This window comes from Schistocerca piceifrons, chromosome 3, assembly GCF_021461385.2.
Source record: "Schistocerca piceifrons isolate TAMUIC-IGC-003096 chromosome 3, iqSchPice1.1, whole genome shotgun sequence".
Classification (NCBI taxonomy): Eukaryota; Metazoa; Arthropoda; class Insecta; order Orthoptera; family Acrididae; genus Schistocerca; species Schistocerca piceifrons.
The window spans coordinates 167,510,342-167,535,152 of NC_060140.1; the positions used below are offsets into that span (position 1 = coordinate 167,510,342).

A 24,811-nucleotide genomic window follows, 5' to 3' on the forward strand; every position below is an offset into this window, starting at 1 on the left:
CGGCCATAGCACCAGTGCAGTTCCGGACTGAAGTGCCTAGAACAGCTCGGGCACAACCGCTGGCAAAGCCATTTCTAAAACTCCAGAATGAACTACTGTGATACATGTTGATGGTGTACAGCAAGGAAATTCATAAGGAAATAAAACATGCAGATAATGGAATAATCATTGATGTAACCACAGATGTATCTTGTGAATTTAAATTGATTAGTGTTTTGCAATAAATTGTTAATTGAAAACCCATAAAAGGTATTGGAACTCTGTTTGACCCAGAAAGAATGCTCTTACTACCTCAGAACATATTCTGAAAGAAATTGAACTTTTAATTGGTGATGACTGAACGAAACTAATGGCTCAGAGTTATGATGGTGCAAATGTTATGTATGGCAAGTCAAATTGGGTGCAGAAATTAATAAAAGACAAATATCCTAATGCAAACTGTATCCACTGCAATGCAGACCAGTTCAACCTTGTAATGTCTGTGGCAGCCTCTATTAACTGCAAGGCCAGCATCTTTTTTGCACATATTTCAGGTATTCTTCTTTTAAAATTTGTCACGGAGATCACTGCTTATTTACAAAAGCTTGGCCCATATGTCCATCACAAGATGGAATTATCATTCACATGTAGCAAAAGATGTTTATGATAACAGGCAAGACCATATTTATTATTGTCTCGGAAGTCATTGAAACAAGTAAGAGCATAAAAATGTCATCTACTATTGACAAACCTGATTCATACAAATATAGACTGCAAGATGAGGGCTTCATTTTCTGTCTATAGTTTTTACATAACATAACACCTCATGCAGACATAATCAGTTTTAAAACATACATAACTGAACCAATTAAAGCAAAACAACAAATTTATAACTTTGAAATGGTAATGCAAAACATCAGAGATAACATTGACTCCATTGAAAACGGTGAAACAATGCCTGCCAAGAGACCACGGGCTGCTGATGATTATAAAAATGGATATGCGTTAGAGGTGTGCAGTGCCATCCTTTCTGAAATACAATTACATTTCCAGTTCACTGGATACCTCATTACAACCAATTTTTTGATGTAAATCAGTCTGACAAATAGACAGCAAACTTTCTAGACAAATACCTTGAGATTTGAAGCAGAAGTTAGCAAAAGGACACTACAGAGCAATGCAATTTACCAGTGTGTGTTGGGCTTAGTCTAGGGAATGGAGGTGCCAATGAAGTGTAAGGAAGTGCTATACAACACATGCTTTACATCCATACTGGCATATGCATTGTAGACCAGGACAATGACAAGAAGAGAGGAGAGTAGAATCCAAGCCAGTAAAATAAAACACCTAAGAAGTATGAGAAGAGAGAAAGTGAGAAATGAAGACTTTAGGAACAAAATTTGCAGTAGAGAAGCTGAATGAGAGAACTGAGAAGAACAGGTTAAAATTATTTTGACATGTAAAGAGAATGAAAGATTACCAAAATGAATGATGGAGGCCAAGTTTGAGAGCAAGAGGGAGGCCCAGAGTAAGATGGATTGACTCAATAAAGATCAGTCTAAGAAGGAATCTGGGCTGGAACAAAACTGTTCTAGATGAAGAAAGGTGGAAAGACAGGGGAAAGTGGAAAAGTACCACAGATGTCCCAACCCAGCCTGATTCTGGATAAAGGGGAAACAAAGGTGAAGATGAAATACCTTGAGGTTATGCACACACATTCATTTCTGGAGAAAAGAAAGTTGAAGGAAGACCTTCAAATTTTCTGTGTTAGGCCTGCATTGAAAGAAATTTCCAGTACAGTACTGTCTATAATGACCGCCTCGTCTCCTCCTCCTCCAGTACAATTCCACTTCTTTTACTGATTCTAGAGGTTGTGCGTAAACTGATAATCATGATACCTATCTCAACATCATTAGCTGAGTCGTACTTTTCAGTGCTCAAGAGGATGAAAATATTTCTACAACACACTATGAAAGAAGAACATCTGAGTCCCATAGGGGTACTATCTTGTGAAAAATCATTCATGTGAAAAACTGAAATTTTCAAGTAAAAATAAAAAAAAAAAGATTGATTTATTTGCCCACGAAAGGATTTTCAGTACCATTCCTACTAATTATTGCAAAGCTTGTCTCCCAAATTCATGAAGCTGCTGCTTTTGGTGATTACAATGCCTTTAGTTTTAAATGTTGGTGAGGGTAATATGAGCACACAAGTACATGCATTTGCGTGTACGAGAGAGATTTTTTGTAGTTGCTGTTACATTTTATTTTCAATGCATACATGAGAAAAAGAAACAACTTCTTTCTCCCTCTCCCCCCCCCCCCCCCCCCCCCGGCCTGCTCTCTCTCTCTCTCTCTCTCTCTCCATTTGTGAAACTGTATACACATGCTTCCCAACACAGTCTCCCAGAATATATGGAACACTTATTATGCATAAGAAGAGCACCATTGTAGTAACCATTTATTTGTGTTTCTCATACATTTTGTTTCTTTGATCCAGTATATTATGAAATATAGTAATTATTGCCGAGATTGTCTCATATGTTCGATGCTACCACATGAAGTTGCTAAACATATTATTTTTGGCACTGCCGACAGCAGCCCTCAGTGCTTGCCACTGATTGCCTGAGAAGCTGAATGTCTCTAAAGTGAATTTGTTATTTAAAAGTGACAACAAGTACAAACCAATAATCAGTATAGCTTCTAGGCAGATGTATACACAGAAAGAACAGTACTGTGTTGCACTCAACAAATAATCAAAAGACCAGGGAAAGAAACAATAGCATAGTAGAAGTAAACTTAGATTTCTCCAAAGCATTAGATACTGTCAATCATGATACCCTTTTACAAAAATTGAAAGTGTTATGTATTCGTGCAGCAGTAAGAAAGTTGTTTGAATCATACCTACAAAACCGAACACAGCTCATAGGACTGATGTCACCTCACTCCAACCATATAATCCATTCAAAAAGAACCACAAGGTAGTATTCTAAGTCACAAATTATTTCTTGTCTATATAAATTACATTCACACCTCGAATAGTGCAGCCAGTGTCATACTATTTGCTGATAGTACTGGAGTGCAAGCAATTGCTGAATACAACTACTGATCAAGTTCTTAAGTATGTTCACTTTTGTCTGAATGCAAACAGCTTGACATTAAATGTAAATAAAACAAATTACATGAAATTTGGGAAAATAAGTCGAAGGTATCTGGTATTGGGGTACAAAACCATAGCAGAGTAACATCTGTAAAATTGCTGAGGATTCATTTTAATGAAAACTTAAGTTTTAATGATTGTGCAATAAAACTTGCACACAAACTCAGTTCATCATGTTTTGCTCTTAGAAGTATGGCAAACATTTGTACCTCACAGGGTGCCACAATGGAATATTTTGGCTGTTTTCAGTCTTTTGCAACTTACAGAGTAACATTTTAGGACTCCACCACTTGCCACCTAAAACAATTTTTTTCCTTCCAGAAGAAGACCCAAATAAATATTTCATAGTCATCCACAGAGACAGGGCAGACCCATGTTGTCCTTACAATGTATTTTATATGTTGGGGTCCAACTTGCATGTTTTCAGACAAGTGCTGACTCTCATAGCCACAATATCCAAAATAGCACAGTACTCCATACTCAGCACATAAAAAAAACACACACACACAAAAAAAGGCACGTGGCCCATATTGGCATTAAACTTTACAACAAGCAGCCAATCAACATAAGTCAATTAGATGATAGAATTAAATTTAATGCATAGTTTTAAAAAAATTCTATGCTAACAATGATTTTACTTGGTAGGTGACTATGTTGGACTATAATATTTTTCTGACCAATTTTTTTAGTAAAGCAGAACCAAAAATATTGTATTTTGCCTATATACTTTTTCATTATATTTGCATATCTAATGAACAGCTGTTGTCTGGTGTAAAATTTTATTGGATCATTGTCGTGTGTAGAAGGATTTGCTGGTTAGAGAGGACAAAAGTAAAGGCCTGTGAAAAACAGACTATACAAAATAACATAAGAATATATTTATATGAATTTATCTTACTATACATTTTGTGACTCTGTATTGCTTTGTTTGTATTATTTTATCTACATATTGGTATGTTTCCCTTCCTTGAAATGATTTCACACAAATTTACAGTACATTTGAACAACATCCATACAATATTTATTGTCTCTGTATGGATAAATAAAATAAATAAATAAAGTATTTGTAATCTAATAAATAATTTTTTAGATAGATTACCTGATAATAAGTAATTTTTCTGGAATTCTCGTATTTATAACTTATGTATAACTATAGCCTTTAAATGATATTTATAGCTGAATACAAAATTTGTGTTAGTTTGAAAATCCACATCAAATTATATTTATTTGCAGGGTGTTAGTGGTGCCTATTGTGAATGTGATGACTTTTCCTGTGAGGTGGTTAATGGTAAGATATGTTCAGGCCATGGCAGTTGTAAATGTGGTACATGCATTTGTGTGTTGCCATGGACAGGAAAAGCATGCCAGTGTTACAATGACTCTGAGTTATGCAAATCACCAATAACTGGAAAAGAATGTTCAGGCAATGGTCACTGTGAGTGTGGCAAATGTGTGTGTAAGACCACAGATGGACTTCCATATTCGGGAGATTTTTGTGAAAAGGATCCCGTAAGTATGAGGAAGGATGGCAAATATATTTGGTGCTAATGTTAATGTTACTGTATGTGTTCATAGCCACTGCTCAAATTATTAATCATCTTGCTGGGGTTGGAAGCTCATGTCGCCAATTTTCCATGTTTGCAAGTTTTTTTTTTAGTTTTTTTTTCTTTAATTTTTTTAAATGTACATTCTCCAAAACACAATTCCTGTTTCCTTTTTTATTCTTTACTCAAAAATGTTTCCACACCTGTGTATCATCTTCAGTGATTCTTGTTTTACATCTGAAATAGCATTAATTTTTAAGTTAATGCAGTTTCGGAAATAAAAAAAATCTACTGAAATGGCACATAGGTTGTGATGAAGCAATCTGGGATATTTTTTACTTCCCCTCTTGTTTTTCCATCTGTTTCCTTAAAATTCATTTTTTTCAATTTTAACTAATTAGCATTAACATACGTGAATATAATCTGCATTGTCATAAAAGAGATAGTTGGCCCTCACTTTTAAAGAATATTACACCAGATCTAATTTGTGATTAGTTTTAGGCATGTGATTGACTTTCTAATTAATTTCAACCATCCCTAGTTAGTATCTTTTGTTACAGGGTGAAATCAATGATTGTTTTGTAACTTAAATTCTATTGTTGACTTATAAACAAATATAAATTCTGTACTAATTATAAACATTTGGGGGAACAACTGATAGTAATCTTAAAGGATCTATTTGGCTCTATATGAAAACATGTTACCATAGCCAGCCCTTAACTAATTCCAAAGTAATTAACAGTTTTGTCAAAAGTATTGTTTGTGTAACCATATATGTTAATTTCATGATTTAAACAAATAATTCGGCCTAACTCTTGTAGTTGAAGAAACTGTTAAAAATATGCAATTTTTCAATATATTCAGTTAATTTAATGAGTTAAGTTTTAATTGCAATTTCTGTAAATTTAACTTTAAACAATGTGTAGTTTCGGTACCTATTATTGTGATGATATGTAAGGGTCTGATTTTTGGTCATGAGACAGTCAGTCCACAGCCGAGTTTCAGATGAGGAACCTGTGTTGGTTAGAATGACAACAATGCATCAATTTAACAGTGAAATAAGTGTTACACCAGTAGGCCATGTGCTAAAGCAATGACAGTGACTGTTCAATTTATTTGAAAGACTGTGTGCTTAGGCTTTTACTGCTCGTAGATGTTCAACTGTAAACTATTGTAGCAGTATGTGGATGTTCACCTGAAAACTATTAATGAGGCTTATGGAAACTTTAAACAATAGTGCACTGGCCGTATATTAAATGTGTATATTGGGGGTTGTGAAAAATGAAAGTAAGCTGCTGTGAAACACAACAGTGCCTCTGTCGGCTACATCATTTACAGTAGACAGTGGTTGTACTTACACCCCTAATTTTTCAGCCAGTACATCGACACCGGGAACAGCCTATGAAATCAACAAAATATGCGAACCGCTGCAAGGTGTCAAAGCATGTTTTGTTGAAGAATACATAAATGAAAAACATTATATTTAGCTTAAGATGGTGTGTTTAAAAACCTGAAGCTGGAATTATCACTGTTAAAATCTATTGCTGTACTGGTACTTGCTGATTGATATAACCACTTTTGTTTTATTTTATAGAATTTATTTTTAAATAGAAAGATAATGGTCAACATAAGACTCTTAATATTATCGAATAGCATATAGTTACAAAAGTTACACTTCTTAAATAACTTAGAGTATAAAAACTGTAAATGAAAGTGACCTGATTATCAACTGCATGTCATAGTTATGATAACTGGTATTTTATCACTGAAATTTGAAGAGATATTATATTACACCAACTACACACGTCAACAGCAATATGGATATTTATTATTCCTGTAAAAACTAATACTTCATTTTCTGACATAACTGTGCTTAAAGATATGATGTGTACAGGGGAATAAAATACATGCAACTTCTCCCATGCAGACAGGCCACCAGCAACATCTGGGGTCAACATTCATCCTGCTCCCTCTAGAACACCCAGGTGTTGTGAAACATCAAGAAACCTTGGTCACAGTATAGAAAAGTAAAGATGTCAACACTGGCAAAGAAAAGGTTACAAACTTAATACAGGATAAACAAAAATTAAATGTAGGCCTTGGAACATTGTCTCACTTTATGTCCTCCAGTGCTGCGGTAGTGTTGAGTGAGGCACTAAATGTGAATGAGCTTGACACAGTAGTACTCCAAGACATAAGGCAACCAGGAGAGGAAGTGGACAAACAGAAAAACCAAGTAACTCATTCTGCAACAGAGACAGAGATGGAAAAGAACTAACATCAAGTTGGATCATAGTGCCCAGTAGAATAAGGGCCAGAATCTTGGACATTAGAACACTAAATGAGGAAATCTATATGAGACTTGAAGGAAAGCTCAAAAATAAGGATGGTATCTCATTATGCAGCAACAGACAACAAGTATGAGAATGGTAGTTTCTATACCACCACTGAATCAATAAACAAAAGAACATCTTTGAATAAAACTCAAATCTTTTTCTGGAAATTAAATGTGTAAGTAAGTTGTGAAGATTTAAGAAGGCCTTGCTTTGGACCCTACAGTCTTCATGGCAACTCAAATGGTAATGGAATGAATGCGATTAATAATTCTAGTTACGGTCAAGAATCTGAGGGTAGGCAGCACCTACTTCACATAGAAAAACACTTATAAAATTACCTAACAATGGAAAATCCAGGATGGAATGGAACAATATTATGAAAAGTATAGTTGCTACTCACTATGTAGTGGAGGCACTGTATCACAGACAGGCACAACAAAAAGACAGTCACAAAATGAGTTTTCAGCCAAGAAGTCCTTTGTCAAGAATAAACACACACACACACACACACACAGTCGTGTGTGTGTGTGTGTGTGTGTGTGTGTGTGTGTGTGTGTGTGTGTGTGTGTGTGTGTGTTTACTCTTGGCTGAAAGCTCATTTTGTGACAGTGTGTCTGTTGTACCATCTGTGACTCAGCATCCCCACTGTATGGTGACTGGTAACTATCCTTTTCATAATATTGTTATAAAATTACCTAGTAATCATGTGGCCAAACAACTCAAACCTAAATCACTTCCTGGTAGCTACCATACATAAAAGCAGAGTAGAATAAGAATATGAGGTGCAGCAGATATGAGGTGTAGTAGTAGGTTCAAATTATTTTCTGCCATCGGCACATCCAGAAGAATGGACCAATGGACTGAAGAATAAGAATACTGGATTTAATGCAAATGTTGATTTGTTGGATGAGAACGCCATTAAACAATGATTCTCAGTAAAAATCCACAATATTTTTGCTATGTAATGACTGGAATATGTGGGAAGAGGATATAACAGACTTGTGATCATACCTCAAGGAAGGAATCCTGGGAATAAGTAGTAAGCTATTAAAGCCATCAAGAAGTGAACAGAAGTCTTGAAGTTGGTCAGATGCAGAGAAGCTGTCAGAATGATGAAATAAACGAAATAGAAATAGCTTACCAGCACAGGAGGTAAAAAAAGTGAAGGAATCAATATGACACAGCTGTTAGGTATGAAAGAGGAAGACCAAGCAGACAAAGAGAAACTCCCTCGAGCAATAAAACAAGAGGAGCTGACGAAGGTAGGACAACTGGGGACATAAGAAACTTCTTCAAAATTGCCATGAACTTCAAGAAATTGTACAGTGCAAAAACTGAATTGTTTCAAGACAAAACTGGAATGCTCAAAGTACATGAAAAAGGTACTTCAAGGTTGTAAAAAATATTTCAGTAACCTGTGGAATACTAAGACAACCACCACAACTCCCAGAAAAGAAAAGAGGAGTAAATTCAGAAAAAAGTTGGTAAGGGATGAAGTTGAACCAACACTGAAGGAAATTATGAAAGTTTCGAAGAAAATGAAAAATGGAAAGACACCAGAAATTGACTGTAAGCAGACAGAGGTTGTAAAAGAAGGTGGAATATGAATGCTTGAAAAGTACATAAATGTGAAATAATTTGGGTGAAGGTCACAGTTAAAGTAGGCTCAAACATGGTAACTGGATGTCTCTACAGGCCCCCTGGCTCAGCAGCTGTTGTGACAGAGCACCTGAAGGAAAATTTGGAAAATATTTTGAGTAGATTTCTCAACCATGTTATAGTTCTGGGTGGAGATTTTAATTTGCCGGATATGGACTGGGAGACTCAACGTTTATAATGGGTGGCAGGGACAAAGAATCCAGTGAAATCTTTTTAAGTGCATTATCTGAAAACTACCTTGAGCAGTTAAACAGAGAACTGACTCGTGCGATAACATATTACACCTTTTAGTGACAAACAGACCCGAAATATTTGAAACAGTTAATGCAGAACAGGGAATTAGCTATCATAAAGCGGTTACTGCAGTGATGATTTCAGCCATAAACAGAAACATTAAAAAAAGCAGGAAGATGTTCCTGTTTAGCAAAAGTGACAAAAAGCAGATTTCAGAGTACTTGATGACTCAACACAAAAGTTTTGTCTCAAGTACAGATAGTGTTGAGGATCAGTGGACAAAGTTCAAAACTATCATACAATATGCGTTAGATGACTATGTGCCAAGCAAGATCGTAAAAGATGGAAAAGAGCACGCATGGTACAACAACTGAGTTAGAACACTGCTGCAGAAGCAAAGGGAACTTCACAGCAAACATAAACATAGCCATAGCCCTGCAGAAAACAAAAATTTCACAAAGCAAAATGTAATGTGAGTGGAGCTATGCAAGAGGCGTTCAATGAATTTGAAAGTAAAGTTCTATGTACTGACTTGGCAGAAAATCCTAAGAAATTCTGGTCTTATGTCAAAGCGGTAGGTGAACCAAAACAAAATGTCCAGAGGCTCTGTGACCAAAATGGTACTGAAACAGAGGATGACAGGCTAAAGGCCGAAATACTAAATGTCTTTTTCCAAAGCTGTTTCACAGAGCAAGACTGCACTGTAGTTCCCTCTCTAGATTGTCGCACAGATGACAAAATGGTAGATATCAAAATAGATGACAGAGGGATAGAGAAACAATTAAAATTACTCAATAGAGGTAAGGCCACTGGACCTGATGGGATACCAGTTTGATTTTACACAGAGTACGTGAAGGAACTTGAGCCCCCCCCCTTCTTGCAGCAGTGTATCGTAGGTCTCCAGAAGAGCATAGCGTTCCAAAGGATTGAAAAAGGGCACAGGTCATCCCCGTTTTTAAGAAGGGACGTCGAACAGATGTACAGAACTATAGACATATATCTCTAACATCGATCACTTGTAGAATTTTGGAACACGTATTATGTTTGAGTACAATGACTTTTCTGGAGACTAGAAATCTACTCTGTAGGAATCAGCATAGGTTTCAAAAAAGACGATCGTGTGAAACCCAGCTCACACTATTCGTCCACAAGACTCAGAGGGCCATAGACACGGGTTTCCATGTAGATGCCGTGTTTCTTGACTTCCGCAAGGTGATCGATACAGTTCCCCACAGTCGTCTAATGAACAAAGTAAGAGCATATGGACTATCAGACCAGTTGTGTGATTGGATTGAAGAGTTCCTAGATAACAGAACGCAGCATGTCATTCTCAATGGAGAGAAGTCTTCCGAAGTAAGAGTAATTTCAGGTGTGCCGCAGGGGAGTGTCGTACGACCGTTGATATTTGCATTATATATAAATGACCTTGTGGATAACATCGGAAGTTCACTGAGGCTTTTTGCAGATGATGCTGTGGTATATCGAGAGGTTGTAACAATGGAAAATTGTACTGAAATGCAGGAGGATCTGCAAAGAATTGACGCATAGTGCAGGGAATGGCAATTCAATCTCAATGTAGACAAGGGTAATGTGCTGCGAATACATAGAAAGAAAGATCCTTTATCATTTAGCTACAATATAGCAGGTCAGCAACTGGAAGCAGTTAATTCCATAAATTATCTGGGAGTAGGCATTAGGAGTGATTTAAAATGGAATGATCATATAAAATTGATCGTCAGCAAAGCAGATGCCAGACTGAGATTCATTGGAAGAATCCTAAAGAAATGCAATCTGAAAACAAAGGCAGTAGGTTACAGTACACTTGTTCGCCCACTGCTTGAATACTGCTCACCAGTGTGGGATCTATACGAGATAGGGTTGATAGAGGAGATAGAGAAGATCCAATGGAGAGCAGCGCGCTTTGTTACAGGATAATTTGGTAATTGCGAAAGCGTTATGGAGATGATAGATAAACTCCAGTGGAAGACTTTGCAGGAGAGACGCTCAGTAACTCGGTACAGGCTTTTGTTGAAGTTTTGAGAACATACCTTCACCGAGGAGTCAAACAGTATATTGCTCCCTCCTACATATATCTCTCAAAGAGACCATGAGGATAAAATCAGAGAGATTAGAGCCCACACAGAGGCATACCGACAATGTTTCTTTCCAAGAACAATACAAGACTGGAATAGAAGGGAGAACCGATAGAGGTACTGAAAATACCCTCTGCCACACACCACCAGGTGGCTTGCAGAGTATGGATGTAGATGTAGATGTAGATTGATAATTTGTATATGGAGAATGGGAAAAAATCCTAGTGGATGGAAAATATTGGTCATATGAACAATCCTCAAGAAAGCATCAGATGCACTAATTACAGAGTAATTGCACTTCTCAGTCTGGCTTATAACATGTCAAGCTTACTAATATTGAAAAAAAAAGAAAAAAACACTCTTAGTTTCCAGTAAATGAGTTTTGAAGATGTAGGTCTGCAGCTACATACTATAAGTCAAAAATCTGTGAAAAAGATGGAAAAATGAAAGAGTTACACATTGTTTCTTGATGACTTTCAAAGTGTATATCATAATATTAGAAGCAAACAGTTTGGAAAAAAATGGTGTGTGCTAAAGTAAAGTGAAGCTTATCCAGCTGATGTGGGTGTGTAGGTCTATAGGTGATGGTAAATGGTGAAATGTCTGACAGACTCAGCGTACATTCAGGAAACCAACAAGATGACAGGCTTTCTCTCCTCCTGTTTGATCTGATGCCAGAAAGAGCTTTGAAGGAGTGACAAACTTGGGTATGAGCATTTGACTAGGCTGAACATAACTATTTGAATCTATGGTGGTGTTGGTTTACTTATAGGCCAGGGTGATCATAAAATGTTACTAAGAAAACTACAAAATTGTAGTGTCCAAACCATAACCATTCCACGGACAAAATCATACCTTCACAATAGAAAACAGAAGATCACATTAGCAAGTGATACCAAAGGAATAAAACTTTAATTAAATTTAGTGCACTGGTAGCAACAATGGCTTTATCCCAATTAGGCAGCTAGTCAGACTGTGTTTGGATGACATACTGGTACGTAATTCCATGGTGCTTCAAGTTTATGGCAGAGTTCATCAGTCATAGTGGCTGGTTACAGGTGATGTGCCACTTTTACACCATCCCATTACCAGGTTATTTTCAACTGATGATATATCTGGAGCATATGCTGGATAGGGAAATGGTCATCCTCTGTATCAAGTTAAGTCAGCACAGCACAGCTCTTGCATTATCTTGTTGAAAGATAATATTAAGGAGACTCTGAAAATAGCCACTGGCCTTAACTCGTCAGAAATGTAAAACCAGCTGTGCAATTACCATATGCAAATCAGAGATGATCCTATTGTGTGGCACACTATACCATCATGCTAGGTGCTGGGTCCATATGATGAGAACAAATGCAGTCCAGCAATGTTCAGTCTCATAGAGACCTCCACACAAGGTAACCTCATGCTGTATGCACAACCATGACTCATCTGGAAAGATTATGTGGTACCACTTCTGCACCCCACAGTACTGTTGGGCACTCCTCTTCTGTCATACCTCTTTCTGCTCCCATGTCAAGGGAACCTGCAACAAGTTCATAATGGTCACAGTCCCTGGGGCTCCAGACATCTCCTGATTGAAGATACAGGATGTGGCTGTAAAACTCAGCATGACTACATCAACAGTCCTCTCAGGCACCATTCATGTGGGTTGCTGGGATCCAGCTTAGTGTTGAGTATGGCTTCTTGAACCCATTGATTCCATATCTACATGACAGTTTGCGAGATGCTGTCCAATGGGAAGAACCCATTGATTCCACATCTATATGACAGTTTGCGAGATGCTGTCCAATGGGAGCAGCAATATAGCAGAACAATAAACTGCAGTCCCTGCCACTGTTGAAGTCTGACTCATGCTGCTAAATGTTCTTATTGTTATATGAGGCCTACTACTATCTTGTCACAAACAACAAACATGCAAATGCAGTTTACAAACGAGAAACATGCTACAGATAGTAGGTAGATTATCTTTTTCCTGAATATTTTGTGCAGTTGTGCTGAAACACTAATCATGTGTATATCCAAGCATTTAGTATATTTCATGCAACTTTGACATTATTGTATGTTGTCTTTAAAGGTATTGCAATTTTACTGGGAAGCAGTGTACAAAAATGATGTACAAAAGACTCTGGAGAACTCATCAAAAACTGTGATTTTTGCTGATGGTACTATACAGGGGTCTTTCTCATTTTCCTTCACAGGTTTGGCATGTTATTCTGAATTCAGCAATGTTGTGGTACAAGGTGGCCAGATGCCCTTCTTGTTGCCACTTCTTAACCCACAGGATGGAATTTGTGTATGCTATCTGTCTGCATCTAGTGTTATCCCATGTGAAATGTGAGAACGTTTTCTAAATGTTTACAATTATGGGACATTGTTGCCCGCCCAGCATTCACCTAGATAGATGTGGAAAACTGGATGATACTAATATAGCGATAAAGGGGCCAAACACATCCATAACAGGCACACCCAGGAAAATGTTAAAAAATTTATAACAAATTGAGATGGCACCTACACACGGATGAGGCAACTAACAAGCACTTAGAAATCACTCTTAGTTATTTGACCTGTAGACAAAATTGTTAGCATATGGTGTATTTTTTTAAGCAATGCTGTCATTTGGTGTAATCAGAAGTGTGCAGTAAGACAGTTATGAACATCACACAGAAGCCCCTTCAGGGACTCTTAAATTTTTGCTTGTATACCAGTACATTAACTCCATGATAGTACTAGTCATCAGTAATAATACTAAATTTTGTATGAGGTGTGAAATTCATTAGTAGAAAAATTTCTGCCAGCAGATATTTGGTGGAAACAGAAAACCCCCAGACATTTCAAAAGCAAGGTAAAAGAGCGCCTTATTTGCCATTCCTTCTATGACTTACTAGAATTTACTAGAATATTTGATCTCAGGGGATGTAAATTCTGTTAAGATAAATGCTCATATGAAACATATTTTAACTTAACCAGTATACAGTAGCTAACAGTGGCATCTCATAATAAATATGAAGTAATACATGAAAGGAGCAGCTGAGTAGTGTAAGAAGTGAAACAGTAGATTTTTTTTTAAGAATAATTGATTTGCTTCTAACATAAATTTGTAAATGAAACTAGAATTAAATTCCATGTTAGTAGATGAGCACTACTAATAAATGGCTGTTAATATATTTCACAATGTAACCTGTAGTGACTGATTCTGCCATTTATGATATAACTTGACTCATTCTACCTCCCTGACGTCTCTCTTTTATAACAGATTTATGGGAGATGATGTGTAAATAAGTGATTGAATCCACAAGAGGTGTGACATCCATATTTACCAAGGTTGCAGGCAAGGGACTTTTGATATGTAAAGAGTGGTGTTTGTGCAAATGGAAGTATCATTGGTGACAGGTAGCTTTGATAATCACAGACATTTATATTGAACTGCCTGGATGGTCATGGTCAACAAAGGAAGGCAACTGGTTGAAATGAGGTGGACCAGATGAATCAGATTTCACGATGGGTGTTGCGTTGCTGAAAGAAAAATCTGAGGTTGTTGTCCTTATTACAGGTCTACACTGAGATGACAAAAGTCATGGGACACCTACTAATATCATGTCGAACCTCCTTTTGCCAAGATTAATAAAGCAGCTCGACAGATGGACTCAGCAAGTTTTTGGAAGTTCCCTGCGCCTCTATAGTTGTCCATAATTGCGGCAATGTTCCAGTGCAGAATTTTGTGCACGAACTGACATCTCAATTATGTACCATAAATGTGTGATGGGATCTGGGTGACTAGACTGCAAATGTTAAGTGAAGGTCATCGCCACTGCATTGTCCAAGTTGAGAGATAATGTCCAAAATTAGGTATTCCTGGCACACTCTTGACAGTGTGGATCTCAGAATATTGAATTCCCTGATGATTTCTGAAATAGAATGTCCCATGCGTCTAGCTCCAACTACTAATCCACATTCAGAGTCTGTTAATTCCAACTGTGCAGCCATACTCGTATCAGAAAGCTTCTCACAGGAACCACCTGAGTCCAAATGACAGCTCCGTCAATGCACAGCTCTTTTATATCTTGTGTACATGATACCACCACCATCTGTAGATGTGCGTATTGCTATCCCATTGATTTTGTCACTCAGTGTATATCAAAAGGATGTTTAGAATTACACAAATGTAGCTTTGCAGTGTTGGTAGGAGCTGTAAGAAAATAAGATTCATCAGCCGTCTTTAGTTCGTCATTCCAGTTATAGTCTCAAGAGACAATTAATTGTTGATATTTAAATAATGGCAGGTATTAAGACTAAAACAGGAGCTACACTAGCTTTTGGTCTAATCCAGGATGTATTATGTTAACTTATACATTAGAAACGTTATTGTAACTTTTTTTATCCTTGTAATATGAAAATAAGCATTCATGCAGTAGATCTGCTCATGTATCAGAATACTTGTAGACTGCTCTAAAAATAGGTTATTATCATCAAACATATATTTCAGGTTAGTGGTTCCAAATGTGATACTCTAAGGGATTGTGTTAAATGCATGGTTGACAATGAAGTAGTCAAGGATCAGTGTGTAAACTGCAACTTCACTTTCACACTGACAGAGAGTGTTGAAGGTATCACAATTTCCATATTTTAAACTAAAATACAGACTTAAAATATCTATTGTCACTCACAATCTACTGTTTGTGTGTATTTCAGTCAATGAAGAAAAGAATGAGGTCCAGTGCTTCATAGAAGGTGAATGCAAACGTTCATTTGTGTACTACACAAATGAAATTAATGGAGAAGTAGTGGTACGAGCATCAAGGAATGAAATCTGTCCTCAGAGGGCCAACATAGCTTGTATGTACTGATCTCCACAACTTTAAAATTGCTCATTATTTCAATTATCTGACTGTTATCATGTGGAATAGTAGCTATGTAGATTTTTATTTCAACATGAAGTATGTCAGTGTGTGCAGCTTATATATCTACAAAATTGTATACACTGCTGTTAGGCATCCACATCTCCTCACAGGACATGAAAGTCTGAGGATTGCCCACTTTGTAAAACAGGATAAGCAGTGACCTGTGATAGATCTGACAACAGAGTTCAGTGATACTGTGGGCAGAAATGTTTTGGAGCACAATATCCAGTGCACATTGTTGAAAATGGTGCTGCACAGCAGATATGTAAATGTAAAATGTGATTTATTAATCTCATTACATACATTGTACAAATCATATGATGTGTTGTACAGGAGACACATCAAGTTTAGCAAAAATATAATGTATAATGATTTACAGAAATTCTTTTTACACTATTTTAATAATAATGCCAATAAATACAACACTACAATATTTACTATAAATTAACAGTTTACGAAGTTCCTTTGTTGTACACAGACAACACTGCAATATTAGCTATAGATTTTTATTGTTCAGTGTCAGACTGTCTTCCATGAATTCTTCAATGGTGTAGTAACACTTCTCTATTAAAATAATTTGGAGTAAACTTTTCGGCAAACCAAGGTCCACTGTTAATATGTTTCTACCTTTTGATTTGTTATATACTTTTAGCCCCATGTACAGTGGTGTCTGAGCATAAAGCTTTAAGTGATGTAAACGAAATTTGAAGTTTTTCTTGTGACTAGTACCATAGCTATGTGTTTCCAAATTGACCCAGTGCCATGATCAGTGACAACTGCAGTGACTATGAGGTCTTTGAGATTGGGCTGTGGATCAATGGAAATGTGTCATTTGGTCAAATGAATCACAATTCTTGCTAACCCAGGTTGATGGTCCTGTTGAGTATGCCAATACACTAGCACAGTGTCTGTATTTGACAGTGTCTGTAAAGTTCGATGCAATTTTTCTTTCAGACATGCATGCATGCATTGCAAAGCCAAGACAACCTGATGAGAAAATGAAATAAGTATCTCTCTGTGCAGGAATCACATAATTGTGTGAACATTACGGGAAGCAGACACTGAGATATATGGAAATTTGGGCCTGTTTGTGAAGCACGCCCAGATAGGGTTGGGTTGTTTGGGGCAGGAGACCAGACAGCGAGGTCATCGGTCTCATAAGATTAGGGAAAGATGGGGAAGGAAGTCAGCCATGCCTGTTCAAAGGAACCATCCCAGCATTTGCTTTGAGCAATTTAGGGAGATCACGGAAAACCTAAATCAGGATGGCCAGACGCAGGATTGAACCATCATACTCCCAAATGTAAGTCCAGTGTGCTAGCCACTGCACCACCTCACTCGGTCATGCTCAGGTAGCTGAAGCAGGTGATCACTCATGTAAATCAGGAAGCCTGGGTTTGAGTGCCAGTCCAGCACAAATTTTCATTTGTTTTCAGTAAATTGTATAGCTGTTGTGGTACCGTGAATACATCTAATGATTTAATATGGCTATCAATCATCAACACTGTCTGTTCCTTTGGATACACATGCATTTCTGAAGAAACAATGCATCAAACTTTACTGACACTGCCAAATACAGACACTGCACTAAAATATTTCATATAAACCTTTCATTGATCTTCATCTGTATTATTGTTAGGTCAATTTTTAGGTCATTTTTTGTAATTTGGAGTTCTCTTGTATCTTCCTGTAATCCATTTAATTTTGGTGTTACTACTCCACAGTTGTTCTATTATTCTCTTACTAACTCCATTTTCCGGTGTTCTGATCAAACGTCCAAAGAATGACGTGTGTGTCTTCCTGACAGTGTTTATTACTGGTTTTATTTTTTTGCACACTGTCTCATTTGAAGCTAGTCTCCTATGGCTATTTACTTGATATTGTTTACTTAGGTATGTCCTAATTAATCTTCTTTTTATCTTCACTATTCTTTCAATTTCTGCTATATTAGCTATTTTGAAGATGGTTTCAGCTGCATATGTTATTTCTGGCTTTGTGACTCTTTTATAATGTTTTAATTTTGTGTATGTGTTTTTGGTAATGTAATTTGCTTTGGGAATTATATGGTATGGTGTGGTAGCCCACCATACCATACACATAAAGAAGGTTTTGATTTGGAATTGCAATGGTTTGGTTCAAAAATATGGGTGTCAAAAGAGAGCATTGCAGCAATGGACTTCTAATGGGATTCAGTGAAACTGTTGGGAGCTGAGTGCTGAACTGGTCAAGACTGGCCAGAATGTTATAGAATATTCCAGAAGGTTTGAAAATGTTCAGTTACATTATAGAATCTTCCACAATGTTTGAGAATGTTCTAGAATGTCCAGGCTTTTGAAAATGTTCTCAGATGTCCCATTATCCTGTTGTGGTGAGGATATGTTTCAGTGCAGAAGGGGTGATGGTGAGACATCTGTGTCAGTATATTTTTAGAAATTGATTAGTTGTATCAAGGAAAAGTGACAGTGATACACACCACCATGTTACATGCCACAATTGGTAGACCTCTAGCACCAAAAGGTTGCAAGTTGCATCAGGGAAATTGGAAATCAGATGAGTAATATTTATGATACATAATAAATCAACCAACACTGAGAACAGAATGAAACAATTTAGAGGTGTTACTTTTCAGCACAATCTCGTACATAATCAGATAACTTGTAGAATGAGTGGCTGATAAAGAAAACTGTTAATTTTGATTTGAATTTACAGAGATCACCAATTTCCTAGTTTGCCATATAGAGCTTGTTGAGGTCCTTAATACAAGAACATGGAAACCCATCCGAACTCTGGGCATGGCAGCAAAGTCTATGTGAAAATTGTTTCTCTGTATTTTATGTGGTTACGTAAACAACAGTTCAAATGATTTTTCTTTTATTTCTATTATTAACTGTTATTTACAGTAAGAAGCATCTTCTGGGAGGTAATTGTTGTAATTCTGAGGTTGTTAAAGAGAGCTCTGCAAGATGTACACAACATTTTTACTGCTGAATTTTGTTGAATGAATACTCCCATTACTTTAGCTGCAACACCCCATAAGATATTTCTGTAAGTCAACAGGATGTCAAAATATGCAAAATAACAAAACACCCCAGTCTTCAGTACAACATACTGAGACATACCTAAGAGTGTAAAATGTATCCAGGTGAGGTTCTTCATTATTTTTAGATGTTAAATGAACACATAGTGTCTGTTCTTTTGGACACGACTGAGAGAACATGCACCATACATTTACATAACTGATTTGCCTCAACTGATCATGAATTGACCACTTTCAGTGCAGATGCTCAATCACGTTCAATCTCCTGTGAGAATCTCAAACTAGTGAGCATGGAGGACAAGGACAGAGACAGTGGCTAGGTGGTACTCGGTGAAAGTGTGGGTCAGCTGAGAGGGGTGCTGAAATAGTCTGTGCAATTGCAATAAACAGTGTCAGGATGGCACAGCAGATAACACAAGTGCCTAGTAGGCAGGAGATCAAGGTTCAAGTCCTGGGCCGGCACATATCGTCACTCATTGCCACTAATTCCACATGAAGTCCCGATGCAGCTGACACCAATTATTCCTTCCCTTTCCTTTCTTCCCCCTCCATCTTCAATTTATATAATGTGTTCCACAAGAACAGACACCATGCATTCACATAACTGATTCACCTTGATGGGCCATGAATCCACCACCTTCAGTGCGGATGCACAATTACATTCAATGTCGAAAGGGAATCTCAAAGCAGCGAACATGGAGGACATGGTCGGGGACCCAGGATTTGTTGCTTACTAGGCCGTTCCATTAACCACTGCACTATATGGACACAGTATTTATCACAACTGTGCAGACTATCTCGCCACGCCTTTCAGCTGACATACACACCCACTGAGGTGGCACTCGGTGGGTGCGTAGGTCAGCTGAAAGGCGTGGCGAGATAGTTTGCACAGTTGCGATAAATACTGTGTCCATATAGCGCAGTGGTTAATGGAACGGCCTAGTAAGCAACAAATCCTGGGTTCAAGCCCCAGTCTGGTGCACATTTCACACATCACAACTGATGCTGCATAAAGTTCTGATGCAGCTGACATCAATAATTCCTTCCCTGTCCTTTCCCTTCTCCCCCTTCCACCTTCCATTTACATAAAAGTTTCAGGTGTGTTAGCTCTATCTATCCTGCTGGTCCCCTAAAGAATTCTGCAAATGGTGGTTTATTTTTGAAATAGCAGGCTACTTTTATTTGTTTGGAACTATTTAATGTGAAACTTTGTAAAAGAAAGGCTTAAACCATTGGCTGTGAACCATTTGCAGGTCTGTACAGTTACTGTATGGTCTGTCTGCTATGGTTGAATTTAAGCCCCTGATTAGTATGCTAATGTCATCACTGAACATGAACAGTAATTTAGTCATTGTGAAGTTCATTAATGTTGGCTAGGAACAAAAGGTTAGTATGTTAATGTCACCACTGAACATGAACAGTAATATAGTCATTGAGAAATTCATTTATGTTGGCTAGGAACAAAAGGGCTTCACTACAAAACTTTCTGGACTCCACATTTCAATTGTCCGCATTCTTAGTTTAGTTTTATTCATGTTATACAATTTCTCACTAGTACTTTTTGCTGCCCATCATTGACATACAACTGCATCCATGTAGATGTGTCTATCCACTACTTGACACATCCTTTAAATGGTGAGTCACGATCTACATTCATCCCATTGTTTATATTCCGCCCAGGATTTTCCATTATCTTATTAAACTTTAACAGCTGTTGGACTTCCACTCATTGGGAATGTGATTGGAAAATGAGGTGATGAAGAAACAATGGAGTTTATACCACCAATATAACTGTTGTTAAAGACAAGTTATCACAGCTGGATAAAGTTGGAAGAGAAAAAGAATCATGGCCTTGTTGAATGAATCATTTTGATGTGAAGCCTGCTTCTCTCCCCAGTGCCTCATAGAATGCGGACAAGTTACACAGCAGAAGGTGATCGATCCATCAGCTGGGACGCTAAGCTCGTTACCCCAGCTGATGTTATACAAGGGGAGTAGGCCATGTTTCCACCCTTTCTCTTCTACCCGCTGTTACCATTGAAAATTCCACTACACACTACACACAACCATCACAGTCACCAAAAATAATAGTTACAGTTGAGATGCAGCTCTCACAATTCACCAAGGAAAGTTTCTCACTGGGTTGTGGGTAATGAACACTTTTCTGATTTAGATTGTTGCACTTTATATCTAAAAATTCCATAATACTGTACTTTATTATAGCACAGGAATGTAATGTAAGAATGTATGTTATATTTACAGCTCAAAAAAATGAAATTAGAGCTGTTTTTTAAATAGTGTATTATACATTTGATATTGTATCAGTTAATAGATTTTTTAACATTTACCTACGTGCCACATGTAAGCATACAATTTGAAATGGTTATTTCATTAAGACTGTGACAGTATTATTTTTAATTTTGCAGTCATATCTGGAATTTTTCTTGGAGCAGCTCTCCTGCTGGGAATCATATGTCTCATTATATGGAAGTTGCTGACCAACTATTATGATCAAGTGCAGTATGCAAAATTCGAAGAAGAAGCAAAAAGAGCCAGAATGAATGCAGTAAGCTATTTATGAGTTTTATATTTCAATTTTCTAATGTATTAGAAATATGTATCCCTAAGCATTCATGGAAAAGTAAAATAAGACTACTTACCAATGGTACTATAATTCCATTGACATATATGGAAGGTGGCTGAATTTCAAGTTTTTAGAAACATCATCCCTTTCTTCAACAGCTAGAAATAGAGGAGGATAAACAGAAGGGACTGAACTTTCTCCCTATTCTATATAGAAAAGACATTTACTTAACCACTTATTATTAAGTTGGTGCTTAAGTTTGTAACATTTTTGTTTTGCATGTTGGTGGTATTCTGGTTGGTATAGATTTATTTATTGATCATCATTTTCTATTTGTATTTCACTGTTGCTATTTGAGTTTAATATTGTCATTTGAAGACAGTGAGTGGAGCTGTGGATGCTAGAAAATGGTATGCCAAGTGGAGAAATCAAAACAGTTCTGACATACTCTTTTGTTTAAGTTCAATATAGGGGTGACAGCAGTGGAGTCAGCCAGAAACATTTGCACCATGTATGAGGATAATGCCACTGGATAGAGCACAGCAAAAGACATTAGTGATTCAGCACATTCAGGAAGAACTTAAAGTCTTTGACGAAGATTGTTAAAATGCATTAAGCCACAATGACCCACATCAGTGTACTCAAGAACTGGCAAATGTGATAAACTGTGATCATCCCACAATCATGTGACGTTTGCATCCAATGGGGAAGGTTTAAAAATTGAATGTTTAGGTACCGCATGCTTGAAGCCAAAATCACATGTGCATCTCTGCTTGCTCGTTATCAATTGGCTCATGGGCAACACTGACCATTCCTGTCCTGTACCATTGCTGGTGATGAAATATGATGTATTTATGCTAACATAAGGAATATAAAGAAATGGCTAAGGCAAAACAAAGCAGAAACCCCCCCCCTTACGAAGACCTGTGTGCATCCACAAAAGATATTGTTGTGCATGGTGTACTATGAACTGCTTCCCCAAGGTGTAACCATCACTACTGACATTCATTGTCAACATCTGAGATATCTTGCAGACACTGTCCAAGAACAATGACAAAGAGGACTGTGTGAAGCTACGCTACTCCATGATAGTGCCCACCCCCACAAAAAATATTGTACAGGAATTGGGTTGGGAAGTCACTCCGCACCCACTTTATTCACCTGGGCCTGCAGCCTCTGATTTTCATCTTTTCCACTCTCTATCAAACAGTCCTCAAGGAACTTCCTTTCTGAAAAAAAAATTCACTCCAAAGTTGGCATGACATGCTCTTTGCTTCAGGACCCCGTGCTTTCTACAGTCACCGAATCAAAAATTTATCCCACCATTGGCAGAATCTTGTATGAAGGAGAATATTCTATTGATGACAAAAGTCTCTGTTATGTATACTTGTTCTGTTCATTAAAATTATGGAAAGCCACTATAAACTTATGCACCAACACAGTATATTGACTCCCCCTACCCAATCAAACACACATAATGCCAGCTGACAAAGGATCAGTTTTCTGACACTCAGTTCTTATCTCTGTAACTGCTTGTCTTTGGCATCCTTTTATAATCTGTTGTGTCCTAGCTACCTTTCTTCAGCATTTGAATGAATGAGATTTTCTCTGGAACAGTATTTCCTTTCATAGAGAAGATTCACTTCTTATTATATTTTCTTCTTTAATCCAACAATTGATTGCTTCTGTCTGAAGTTTCATTGGCCTTTTCCATTTATTACTTTTGTCAAAGTTCTATGCTAGCTATATCTGAGCATTTATTTTTGTTTGATTTTGTTCTTCGTTGTACTTTTTTACAGTTACAGTAGAAGGCAAGAGTTACCTTGTTGTAAAGAACAAATCTGCCTTAGAACATGATACACTATGATGGCAGATACAGATATGAGCAGAAGTTCCAAGGCATTTCTGTTTATATCTGTATCTGCCATCATGGTGTATCAGTGGAATTATTTTGTTTCAGCTTACATTCTTACTTTTGCAGCTCTGCTTCCAGTATTGTGGTAATCAAATATTCTGGAATGTTAACTAGCTCTTTAACAATAAGTAAAGCCATTAATAACCTTGATGGCTGGTGTGAATAGAGCAATGCTTTACAAACAATTATAATATTGGCTACCTTCCTCTGCCCTGGGAACCAACTTAATCATCAAGTTACTGGAGAGGACGTAAGACTTAACACTGAATCTGAAACAAAGTGTACCTTGGCAGCGGTGATTGCAAGTCAAGAAACAGGAAAAGATAGAGAACCAAGTAGGGATTAAATGCCAAACCTTTGCACCTGTAACACTGAGCATTTACATCATTTATCAATAAATCAACGGAACTGCATTAGTTAACAATTTTATCAATAAGCAATTCCCAATCTGTGTCAAATTTCTTGGCTGTTCAGAGTGCAACATTACTTTGTTTCATTCTCTGATTACACATAGTATGTCTTGTCACAGAGAAGGAACTTCAGGGATGTGGAACACGTCAAGAAGTACATCACCAGAGAGAATCTTGTCTAGTGTCTCACCATAACTGAGGTTGCTTGAAAGACCAGGATTAATAATTTGTCATGGGACAAGTAGTGTCAAATGTAATGATAACTTTGACAACATTTCTTCTTCTTGCTCTTCCTCCTCCCTCTCTCTCTTTTCCTTCTAAAGTTTTTCTATAAAAAGTCTTAGTTATGTTTTCAGAGTTTCACCAGGAAGCTTTCTGAATTCAAAGCTTTCCTCCAGACAGAACATAATAAGAATTGTTTCCAGCAACTGAGTATATGACCTCTGTTACAAACTGAAAATAAGTACAGTGTATTCAGTATTGTTACTACATATCTTTTATTTTTTAACTGTTTTTCTATAGAATTAGTGAAGAATGTGAGTAGCTGAAAATTTTCATTGTGACCGTATTAACTGAATTATAGCTTGTTTGGTGTCCCTGTTCTGTAAGACCTTTGTTTGCAGATGGAGAGTCCTCTCTACAAACCAGCAACATCAACCTACAGGAACCCACTGTACCATAAGCAGGCTGACAGTTAACTTACTCTACGGACTTTCAAGTTCACTGATCAAGAACCTGGAAAAAATATTGTGAATTTAAAATGCTTTGAAACCTCTTTTAAATAAAATCTATTGAATCTTTAAAGATGTCTGCTTGTGTCTGTATATGTGTGGATGGATATGTGTGTGTGCGAGTGTATACCCGTCCTTTTTTCCCCCTAAGGTAAGTCTTTCCGCTCCCGGGATTGGAATGACTCCTTACCCTCTCCCTTAAAACCCACTTCCTTTCATCTTTCCC

The 24,811-nt window shown here is 37.2% G+C and overlaps 1 protein-coding gene across 1 annotated transcript in view; it reads left to right on the forward strand.

The window, feature by feature from the left end:
• Positions 1 to 24,811, forward strand: part of LOC124788489 (integrin beta-PS-like) — a 91,497-nt gene that overhangs the window by 53,498 nt on the left and 13,188 nt on the right. Inside the window, exons 8-10 of the mRNA XM_047255758.1 lie at positions 15,494 to 15,614; positions 15,700 to 15,843; positions 21,372 to 21,511. Coding sequence (XP_047111714.1) covers positions 15,494 to 15,614; positions 15,700 to 15,843; positions 21,372 to 21,511 — 405 coding nt within the window. The remainder of the gene's footprint in view (positions 1 to 15,493; positions 15,615 to 15,699; positions 15,844 to 21,371; positions 21,512 to 24,811) is intronic.